The sequence below is a fragment of the Miniopterus schreibersii genome (genome assembly GCF_964146895.1).
Source record: "Miniopterus schreibersii genome assembly, chromosome: 3".
In the NCBI taxonomy this organism is placed as follows: domain Eukaryota; kingdom Metazoa; phylum Chordata; class Mammalia; order Chiroptera; family Miniopteridae; genus Miniopterus; species Miniopterus schreibersii.
In genome coordinates this window covers 23,699,763-23,712,172 of record NC_138103.1, presented here as the reverse complement: position 1 = coordinate 23,712,172, position 12,410 = coordinate 23,699,763, and the positions used below count along the sequence as shown (strand labels likewise).

Genomic DNA, 12,410 nt, shown 5'->3' with positions numbered 1-12,410 from the left:
ACTCAACACTACAGAAATGCTTTTCAAAGACGCAAGGAACCGCTACAAAAATGAACCATATGCTGGGCGATAAAGTAAAAGCAAGTAACAATATATTTGAAATGGAGAATCAGAGAGGCAACAGGAGATTAAAATAAGAGAAATATTGCCCCCCAAAGTGGAAAAATCAAATTCTAGGACCTACAACCTAACATGAATTCTCAGCACCATTCTACAACCTATCATTTAAAACTTTTGAGCCACATAAGACATGAAAAGCATGGAAAAGCCATGCCAAAGTAATAATTCTTTCCTTTTTTAACAAACTAGTAGAGCAAACTAGAAGAGCATTCTGATTTCAGAAAACATTTAATAAAGCTTGTCATGAGGCTTCAAGTAATAAGCCATAATTATCAGGAGTCTCTTGCACAAAGACTCAACTTCCAGACAAATGAGGTAAGTGGAGAAACAGTCTGGACGGTGGCATAAGTGGCCAGTGGTTGGTTAATCACCCATATTCACAGTCTGACAGTAAATGGGACGACATCAGTTTGGATTACAAATCCCCAGTGGCAGCATCACAGGGCTTTCTCTTTATCCCCCACACTTATGTACACATCCTGAGAGAGATAAATAGAGCAATGCTTATCTAGTTGAAGACGAACCGAGTCCAGCTAAAGAGCTAATCTCAGATAGAGAATTAACATTTAAAAGATTCCCAGAGAAAATCCTATGTCTTCTTTTAGATTCCTACATTAAGTGTTGTTCATATCACTATTATAGAAACCACGCTCTATATTACACTATTTCTTTATATCGTTCTCTCCCAAGACATATAGGGTTCTACAAAACTTTGCAGTCAGGTAGGTATGAAAAAAACTGCACAGTGCAGAAAGGAGAAACCTGTGGCTGACCACAATGCCAAGATGAGCCAACAGTATGCAGCTGCTGAAAATCATAGTGCAGAATTCTGCCTCTAAAGAAGATGGAAAACAGATAGTTTACTCTCCCACCTGAAATACCAAAAACTGGATAAAAAATATAAAACAACAGTTTTCAAGATAAGGAACATCGGGCAACAAAGAATAATGATCCCAGAGAGATGGGAATCAAACATCTCAACCATTGCCCAACCATTGCCCAAGCTTACTGCCTTAGAAGTTTCCAGGCCCTTCAGCAAGGAGGAAACCCACATAAAGCTCAGTGTACTCCCTTAGTTGAAGACTCGGAAGTGAGAGTATGAGGCGTCCACACACCTAGAGTTAGGAGGATTGAGAACCTGAAAGATAAAAGCTACAGAGATTGAACTCAAGAGTCTACAGAAGATTCCTATAATATTTGGTGAGTACTGCTTAGTGTATATGTGAAAGAAAACTACCCAAGAATGGGAAAGAATCATCTGACAGGATTAGAGGTATGCCTGGTGCTCACAGCCAGCTGGGGACTGTGCCTGTTGCTGCCAGCCAGACAGAAAAGCCTCAACATTCACAAGGCATTGGGCAGAGTACACAGAAGTATTTTGCCTCAATAGAGGGAAATAATTAGCTGTATACTTGGCTGGGTCTCGTCTCACCCAACAAATCATAAAAGATTAAAAGGCTCCAAACTGTTTCCAAGTAACTTATCTTAGTCCCAGAACAAAGCTCAAGAATGTTTATAGAAATACAAAACTATCTAGCACCAATAAGGTAAAATTAGATTTAGCTTCCAATAAAAGATTACCAAACATGTAAACATATAGGAAAACATGACCAATGATGAGGAAAATAATCCAGCAACCAAACCTAACCCAGAAATGGCCCACATGTTAGCAGATTAGGACATTAAAACAGTTATAGCTATATTCCCTAGGCTTGAAAAATTAAGTGGAGACATAAAAGATATAAAAAGACCCAAACTGAACTTCTAGAAATGAAAACTACAATGTCTAAGTTAAAAAATACACTGGATAGAATTAATGGAAGATTAGACATTAGGGAAGAAATGATTACTAAATTAAATCTGGAGACACAGCAATAGAAAATATCCAAAAATGTAAAGTGGGACAGAAAAAAGTAATTTTAAAAGATGAAAAGAGCAGCCCTGGCCAATGTGGCTCAGTTGGTTGGGCTTCAGCCAGTACACCAAAAGGTCACCAGTTCAATTTCCGGTCAAGACACAGGCCCAGGTTGTCGGCTTGACGCCCAGGTTGCAGGCTCGATCCCCAGTAGGGGGAGTGCAGGAGGCAGATCGATGTTTCACTCTCATATCAATGTTCCTCCCTCCCCGTCTCCCTTCCTCGCTCTCTAAAAATCAATTTTAAAAAAATTTTTTTAAAGATGAAAAGAGGATCAGTGAGCTGTGGGTCAATTTCAAGTAGCTTATAATACATGTATTTGGAATTCCCAAGGAAGAGGAGAGAAGAGGAGCCAAAAAATATTTGAAGAAGTAATGACCAAAATTTGTCCAAATTTAACAAAAACTAAAAATCCATAGAACCAAGAGGTTCAACAAATCCCAAGTGAAAGAAACATAAAGAAAACTACATTGAGATACATAATTAAATTGCTCAAAATCAGTAATTAAGAGAAAATCTTACAAGTAGCTAGGAGGTTAAAAATATTATATTCAAAGGTTCAAACAAAAGATGACTGCAGAGCTCTCATCAGAAGCAATGTAAACAAACAGTGGAACAACATGACAGGAAAAAAAGCTGTCAACCTACAATTCTATATCCATTAAAAATACCTTCAAAAATGAAAGCAAAGTCAAGTCTTTTGAGATATACAAAGGCTGAAATAATTCATCACCAACAAATCCACACTACAAAAAATACTAAAATAAGTCCTTCAGGCAGAAGGAAAAAGGCTATCAGAGAAAACTCAGATCTACACAAAGAAATGAAAAGTTCCAAAAGTGGTAAGTACATAAGACAATATATAATTGTTACTATTATTTAAATATTTAGTAGATAATTGACTAAGCCAAAATAAATAATACAATGTGGTATACAGTTTATAACATATGTAAAAATGTAAAATGGATGGTAACAATTACATAGAGGTTGAGAAGGAAAAAATAGAAGTATACTATTGAAGGTTGCTCTACTATACATGAAGTGGTATACCATCACACAAAGACATACTATGTTATGATAAAGAGATATAGTATAAAACCTCAAGCAACCACTAAATAACAAAACAGTGCAATAGCTAATAAGTCAACAAAGGATATAAAACAGAATTATTTAAAAATTATTTAAAAGGCAAAAGAACAGGAAAAGAAAATCAAAGAACACAAGACAAGCAGAAAATGAATAGCAACATGATAGAGTTGAACCTACCATAAAGTCACTTTAAATAGTCTATATACCCAAATTAAGACACATATATATTTTATATATAACAATATTTATGTATAATATTTAACATATATTTTATACATAAAATCTATATATTCTTGTTTGTCTCCTCTAATGGGCTGGCAGTGCCTTGAAGGAGATACTGTATTATGTTCCTCTGCATTGCCATAACTGTCACATAAAAGGTTCTCAATAAATACAGAAAGAAGGAGGGGGGGGAAGGAAGGAAGTCAGTCTATTGAATCACAATTCTCCTCTTTCTTCTGTATAAAACCAATATTATTTGTACATTCAACTATAGCCTCTTTAAAAAGGTAAGACTACAAAAATCCAGATATACTTCTAGATAAAACACTTCTAATTAACCGAGCATAATATCAATGTGTTGTTGTTTTCCCTGTATTTAATAATTTTCTCTTAATAAACAGTGATTTGTAGAGAAGCCAGTGATGGCATTTTCTATCTGCATACCTGAGGCACACAGATGCTAACATCCCAATAAATTAAGCAAAGAGGAATGTGCTGGCCAGGCAGCCAACACACAAGTGATCCACAGGACCAAGACAGTGCCTCCCTAGATAGCTACAGCTGGCACAGTAACACAGACACTGGGCTAGAGAAGGACTACATTACCTACTTTCCCCTTGGCAATCCCTATTTTTATGCTTCCACTTTTAGGTATTAAATTAGAATGCTTAAAGCTTGGTATTACAACAATTCTTCAGGTCTTTCACCTTGTTTAGTAAGGGCTTCTCGGAGAGCAGGAGTTATCATAGCTCTTCTTTCACTGGCTTCATTCTTCACTGTTTTCCTCAACAAACCAGTTTTCTCTTCCTGCTGCTCCTTTTCTCTCTGCATTAAAATAAAAAGAATGAAAGCCAGAAATGGCAATGTGCAATGAAAATAACAGCACCACAATCATCAATGTGTAGCATGGATAAAAAGGTTCATTGCGAACCATGGCCCACAACCCTGTTTTCTCTAAAGTGATTATATTTCCAGTCAGACAATGATCTAAAAACTAGCCAGTCTTTTTTTCCCCCCCAAAAAAGTAGATACATATTCTAAGACATACACCCACAAAAAATAAATCAATAATCATGTGTCTGTATGTCAAATATTTTAGCACACTGAATACAAACCACTGCATAACTTCAAGTTATTTCTCTGAATTTCAATTTCCTCACCTGACAAAGGGGAAAAGTAGAATCTATGGAGCAGGAATGTATTAAAGATTAAATGAAATAAAACCACCTGGCACAATGCCTGATATATAACAGAGTTCAATAAATTATACCTACTGCAGGTTATTGTATCTGCAAACTCCAAATACAAGTCAAAAAAGTACTCTGGGGCCCTGGCCAATGTGGCTCAGTGACTGAGCACCAGCCCATGCACCAAAGGGTCCTGGGTTTGAGTTCTGGTCAAGGGCATGTACCCAGGTTGCAGTTCGTTCCCCACCCTCTGTCCAGGCATGTGTAGGAGGCAACCAGTCAATGTGTCTCTCTCACATCGATGTTTCTCTCTCTCTCTCTCTCTCTCCCTCTTTCCCCCCCTCCCTTTCATACTCTCTGAAAAGCAAGGAAAAAGTATCCTCATGTGAGGATTAACAACAACAACAAAATACTCTGGGCTAGCCAGACAACCATCTGCTCAGAGACCAAGTTACTCCACCACCTCCAACTGCTGCTCCAATGGCTCCTTTTAGGAGATCCCATGAAGAAAATCTGTCTTCAGTGATAGAAAAAATCTGAAGGATAAAACTGATTGTGTTTCCTTGTGACTTTGACCACTAGAATATTCCACAGCACACCGCTGATCACTGTATAAGGTCTTGCATCATGCCTGTCTTATAGTTTCTGTAAGTGGCTTTATATTACAAGATGACCCTAATTCACCCTTTGCACTGATTTCTTCCTCTTTTTTTAAATCTTATTATATATAAATATATTTTTAAGTTATCTCAATGTCTTTTTGGAAGATGGTAGAGTGCTAATTAATATTTTCGAAACAGCACACAAAGTCTATGCTGCACTTTAGAAGAAACACTCATCAGATCTTACTAAAAGCTGCAGGAATTCAAAATAACTCATGTTGGCAGTAGCCCTACCACCAAGCCCTAGGCTTCCTCAGTGCCTATCCATTTCCAATGTCCAGCCCCCAGTGAATCAGTGAGCACAGTCATATTCTTTCCACCTAAAAATGAAAACACCTCACAGATGACAGGATGTCTAAGATCTGCATCAAACTAATACGGTCCATGTTTGGGAGGACGGTCCATGTTTGAAACTGGGCAATAGGTGATAGGGATTCGCTACATCATTCTGTCTACTTTTGTAAGCATTCAGTGTTCCTATACAAAAAATTTAAAACAGATTAAATACTCTTTAAAAATAGAGAAAGGTAAGCCAATTAAATTCAGAATTAACTTCTCGACTTTCTGTTACTTCACTGACTTGCTCTGAAATAGGAAGTCAGTGAAAAAGCACTTTAGAGTCAAATGTACCAAATGTTTCATAAACCTAGTTAGTTCTATCTGTCCTAAAGGTCAGCATTCCAAACTACTAAACAGAATCAAAATGCAAAGTTAATGAACAATTTTGCTTCCGTTAATATAGTTCTCAACTGCACATTTTCAGATGGAACTGAAAAAACTTGTAAACAAACATCAATCATTTGTTCTTATCTATTCCAAAAGTAATCAGTTTGATAAATTCAAAGGATCCAGTTATTATTTTAAGATATTTTTTAAAAGAATCCTTTGGCTTTTTTAAAAGTCTATTTCAGACTTAAAATCAAAGAAGTGAGCTGAAAAGGAAGTCTTGTGGTAGAGCAAAATGAACCAACCTTGACCTTGACCGCATTTAAATGTCTGAAATAATTCCACAGCAAGTTACTGTAAGTCCTTACCAATGATGCAAGAATTAAAAGGAGGTGGCAGTATTTACTCTTGAAAGCCACTGTCACCACAAAACATCACCAGCTTATCTGCTTACCACAGAGGCCACATAAACCCAAAACTGGACCCAGCCCATGACACTGGCTTCTGACTACTATGCTCAGAACTCTACAGACACCCTCTTGTGATAAAAAACAAAACAACAACAACAAAAAACTTCTGACCACTATGAAATGAATATACTACTCTTAAAAGAATTGCTATAGAGCACTGTCCCTGTCCCATCACTACAGAAATTATCTATTATAAAATGTGAGTATAGCTACTCCAGATTCAATAATTTAGACACAAAGTTTACATGGAAAGAGATCTGAGGCTATGATTAAAAATCTTGAGCATTCAGGACAAACATTTATCATTCTTTGCCTCCATGGCAGTCTATTTCTATCTTCCATGTGCAGCAGCAACTTCATTTCTAAAAGGAAATACAATGGTTCATAACACTCCCAAAGGAAGTCAAAGCACCATTCAAATTCTAATTCTAATCTCCTAGCTGCAGACATTGTTGACTTTGCCTCAAATATAACGATATAACAACTACACGGTACCTATGTATTTTTATTTCTTTATAGCGGTTACGTCACCTAAGCAGAAATAAATGAAGATCTCAGAATTGGTCAACCTTTATTCCTCCCTCTCCTGTCCACCACATTTAACAAGGTTTTAGTTCCCAACATTCTGGTCCTCCCCGTCTGCAATGCCACTGCTTTTGTCCAAAGCCTTGGTTTCTTCTAAGGGACAACAGCAACAGCCAAATTAAATGGTCTGCCTGTCTCCAACCTCTACTTCCACCCCTTTCCCAACTCCCAAACCCATCACACTTGCCCTGAAAGAAAACACCTTCTCCAAGCTGCTGTTTTCCAACATGCAAAAAGAAAATTCAATTATAAGCTAGCTTCCTAGGCACTTGAAGAAATGACTATATATAAGTGAAAGTTCTTTATAAACAGAGAGATTATATGAATCTTATGTAATCATGAGAGCAAAAAGTAGTACTAATTTTCTTTAAACAAAGATATTATACAATATTACCTAACTCATTTCCACACCATCATCCCAGAAACCACAGTATCATCCCAAAATTGCCTAGGATAAAAAAGGTAAAAAAGTAATTTGTTAAAGGTCTTAAGATAAAATGCCACCTAGTTGGACAATGCCAAACAAGTGTTTTGCAACAAACAAGTTTTTCATTACCAAAGCATACATTTCTTCTGGGGGGGGAGAAGTGTTTCTGATTGTTTAAATCTGTTTATTTTATTGATCCTGTTTACCATCAGGTGATCCCCTTCCTTACCAATTCGTGCAGATGTCAGATACAGAATCTCTAGGTCATTTTTCTATATAGCCAGCCTGCCTAGGCCTGGAGCCATGCCACCACAGGGTGGGCATTCAGTAAATGTTGGCCAAATAAATGCCTAAAAACCACCAGACAGCTATTTCTAGCTCTAGGAAAACAGATCTCACCTCTTTCAGTAACTCATTCTAGATCTTGCAACTTTCAATGTTAAGTCTTCTTCAGCCTGGCCAGCGTGGCTCAGCAACTGAGCACCAACCTATGATCCAGGAGATCCTGGTTCAATTCCCAGTCAGGACACATGCCTGGGTTGCGGGCTCAATCCCAGGGGGGGGGAGGGTAGTGAGTGCAGGAGGCAGCCGATCAAGGACGCTCTCATCATTGATGTTTCTATCTCTCTCTCCCTCTCCTTTACTCTCTCTGAAATCAACAGACATATTTTTTTTTAAAAGTCTTCTTCAGTGGTAATTAAAACTCCACCTGCTGCAATTTAACCCCACTCCTGCAGGTTCCTTTTTCTCTAATAAAGGAATCTCCTATATACCACTCACTTGTCAGAGCTCAGTTCTTAAATGATAGGTTTTCAACAGGACTCATAGCTTCTTGTGTAGGTTTTAAGATGCTTTGAAAGGTAGTTTGACTGGATGTGTCCCGAGCTCTAAAATGGTTTTCCTCTGATCCAGTGATTCTATTTTGGATAACGTGACTTAGGGAATTCACTGTTGAGGCTGCCTGCACAGGCCACAGGTGAGTAGGCTGATTTAAAGGCAGTGTCTTGGAGTTGAAGGGATGTCACCTTTTGTTTCTGTGTGAATTAAACACTGAAAACCTTAAAAATAATTATGAAAGGAAAACTAGCTTCATGGTATTCCACTACAGTACTATGAAACTTTATAATTGGAACTGGAAACACTGAAATCCTTTTGTTAATGGAAATGTTTCTCTGGTGAGTAATTACCAAGCATCCACCATTTATTTCCAATACTAATGATACTGATATCACTGTTTGTCTGCTTAACCAGAACATGCTGTGGGAGTGCTTAACAATATTTACTTACTGCAGAAAAAAATAGCAATCCCCTTTACATTTACAAATCCTAACAGGAGAGAAACAGAAAATAAACCTAAGGACTGTCAGGCTCTTCCTGACTCATTGTTCTCTACTCCAACTCTCACTTCTCTTCTGGGAGCCACTTCTCCTCTGGGGATGCAGCAAAGGGGCATAAAACAAAGAGATGGAGTCTAGGCTTGACCCCCACCACTTATCAGACTTTGAACAAATTGCTATAGTTCCCTAAGCCTGTTTCTCACCCTGTGAAATGATGAAGTGAAGATGATGATAGTACAGACATCAGGGTCATTTTGAGGATTGAATGAGACACACCAATGTGTACTGATTTCTCCTAATATTCTAAGCCTATACACTGGAACATGCTCTCTTCCCCACACCGCCAACAGACTCATCCTATTGAATCAAATGAACACACTGCTTCCCACTGCCTTTAGGATAAAGCTCACATCCCCGTGGCAGAGCATGAAAACATCACCACCCCTCTCAACTCTACAAAACTGTTTAGAGTTCCCCAAAACATGCTATGCTCCCTAGCACACCATCCCCTCTGTATCTGTCTTCTTAACTTTCCAACGTTTCAAACTCTCGCTCTCTTGTTCCTGAACATCACTCCCACCCTTCAAATTCCGTTCAGCCCTAGAATTACTGTCTTAGACCTTGCTGCCGAGGGATGTAGAATACCATGGTGGTATACTAGTTGAACCAAACCTAGCCCATTTGAAGACATCTTCTTATAACAATAATAGTTAATAGCTATCAAGTACATGCTATGTGGCAGGCAAGAAAATAAAGGCTTTAGATGGATGAACTTATTTACTCTTATAGACACTGAGAAAAAAGATACCTATCAAGAAGGGCTCCTGGTGGCTAACTTAACCAATGATGTAAAAGACCTGTACTCGGAAAACTATGTGACACTGAAAAAAGAAACAGAGGAAGATATAAACATGTGGTAGAATATACAATGATCCTGGATTGGAAGAATTAATATCATTAAAATGTCCATACTACCCAAAGCAATTTATAAATTCAATGCAATTCCTATTAAAATACCAACAGTATATTTCACAGAGCTAGAACAAACATTTCGAAAATTTATATGGAACCAAAAAAGATCCCGAATAGCTGCAGCCATCTTGAGAAAAAAGAACAGAGTGGGAGGGATGACATTACCGGACTTCAAACTGTATTACAAAGCCACTGAATCAAAATGGCCTGGTATTGATACAACAACAGGCATACAGATCAATGGAACAGAACAGAGACCCCAGAAATAGACCCATGCCATTATAGTCAGTTAATATTTGACAAAGGAGGCAAGAGCATCCAATGGAGTAAAGACAGTCTCTTCAATAAGTGGTGCTGGGAAAATTGGACAGATATATGCAAAAAAATGAAACTAGACCACCAACTTTCATCATACACAAAAATAAACTCAAAATGAATAAAAGACTTAAATGTAAGTCATGAAACCATAAAAATCCTGGAAGAAAACATAGGCAGTAAAGTCACAGACATCCTACGTAGTGGAATTTTCCCTGATACATCTCCTAGGGCAAGAGAAACAAAAGAAAAAATAAACATATGGGACTACATCAAACTAAAAAGCTTCTGCACAGCAAAAGAAAACAGCCTCAAAATACAAAAGAACCCCATGGTCTGGGAGAACATATTTGCCAAGGATGTATCTGATAAGGGGCTAATTTCCAAAGTGTACAAAGAACTCATACTACTTAGCAAGAGGAAGACAAACAACCCAATTAAGAAATGGGCAAAGGACTTAAATAGACACTCCTCCAAAGAGGACATACAGATGGCCAAGAGACATATGAAAAAATGCTCAACATCGCCAATCATCAGAGAGATGCAAATTAAAACAACAATGAGGTATCACTTGACACCTGTCAGAATGGCTGACATCAACAAATCAACAAATGACATGTGCTGGTGAGGGTGTGGAGAAGGGGAACCCTAGTGCACTGCTGGTGGGAATGCAGACTGGGGCAGCCACTATGGAAAACAGTATGGAGATTTCTCAAAAAATTAAAAAAGGAGCTGCCTTTTGACCCAGTGATCCCACTTCTAGGAATATATTCTAAGAATCCTGAAACACTAATCAGAAAGAATATATGCACCCCTATGTTCATAGCAGCACAGTTTATAATAGCTAAGATCTATAAACAGCCCAAGTGCCCATCAGTAGATGAGTGGATAAAAAAGCTGTGGGACATTTACACCATAGAATACTACGAAGCTGTAAAGAAGAAGGATCTCATACCCTTTGGGACAGTATGGATGGAACTGGAGAAAATTATGCTAAGCGAAATAAGCCAGGCAGAGAAAGACAAATATCACATGATCTCACTTATATGTGGAATCTAAAGAACATAATAAACTGATGAACAGAATAGATTCAATGACATGGAAACACAGATCAGACTGAGGAATGTCAGAGGGAGGGAGGAGGGTGAGTGGGTGGAGGGGGAGAGAGTAACCAAGAATTTATATGCATATGTGCACAACCCAAGGACATGGACAATGGTGGGGAAAAGGACTGAGGAGGGGGATGGGACAGGGTGGGATGGGTCAATGGGGAGAAAAGGGACATCTGTAATATTTTAAACAAAAATAAAATTTAAAAAAAAAAGCAGAGCCTAGCAGCAGTTTCTAAACAAGGGCCTCTCCTGCAAGCCACACTTCAAGGAGAAGCCTGCACTAAGCTGCCTGCCTGTACTGTGTTCCTGCCATCTGAGCCAACCCTTACACAGAATTCCTGGAATCATATTTCAACCAATAAAACTGAGACTTTCCCTGTCCAATCAAAGCCATGCAGCTATATCCTCATTAGCATCTTCACTGACCAATCAGAGCAATCCATTCTGATCATCAGGACAGTGCTTTTTGGACCAATCAAACTGTGAGGATTTGGAGTCCTCATTTGCATGAGGACACACCAATCAGGGACCAGAGGCAGGGACTTCTCTCTCCACAAGTCAGCTACCCTCAGATTCTGGGAGCGCACTTTCTCTTTTCCACCCAAGAGTGAAGACCATGTTTCCCTACTGGAGCTGAAACACCGAAGCCATCTTACAGCACCAGAGAGGGGCAGACCAAGCGGAGCAGACCCCAGCAGAGCTGTCTAGCAGGAGACAGGCTTCACCCTAGGGCTGCCTCACACCAGTGCAGTTCCACAGCGGTGCTGTTTCACAGTAGAGCTGTATCACAATTGAGCTGTTTGCAATGAATAAAGTTTCCTTCTTCACCACACCCCAAATTGAGGGTTCCTGTTGGTGTTGAACTGGTGCCAACAACCATCGGTGGACAATCTTCATGAAAACTTTAGAAGGCAGCTGCTGTTGCTATCTCCCACTTTAGAGATGAGAAAACTGAAGCAAAGAGAATGAAATAATTTGCCAACAGACACACAAGCTGAGATAGTGTAACTCCATTAAAGTTGTTATTTTTCAAAGAGAGGCCTTATAACAGGAGTGCTTTGGCCCAATGCTCTTAAGTACTAGAACTTCCTCTACGGTAACCACTCAGGCAATGTCGTATGATGCATAACGATGACCAATCAGGCAGAAAGTAGCTCAGGAATATGTGTGAATGAGCCTTAAAGAAAATGCCAAAAATATATGAAAAAGAACAGCCAAGCAGTAATAACATCCATCACTGAGTTTAGTATACATCCAATAAAAAGTGAAAACACAAGACATATTTGGAAACTGCCATAACCAAACAATAATGTAAAACAAAAGCTGGTGGT

General features: G+C 38.6%; 1 protein-coding gene across 2 annotated transcripts in view; it reads right to left on the bottom strand.

Annotated features, from left to right (window-relative positions):
• Positions 1 to 12,410, bottom strand: part of LOC308554744 (S-adenosyl-L-methionine-dependent tRNA 4-demethylwyosine synthase TYW1) — a 115,818-nt gene that overhangs the window by 82,859 nt on the left and 20,549 nt on the right. For both annotated transcript variants that reach the window (XM_081132247.1, XM_081132246.1), the window contains exon 8: positions 4,054 to 4,171. In XM_081132247.1, coding sequence (XP_080988373.1) covers positions 4,054 to 4,171 — 118 coding nt within the window. The remainder of the gene's footprint in view (positions 1 to 4,053; positions 4,172 to 12,410) is intronic.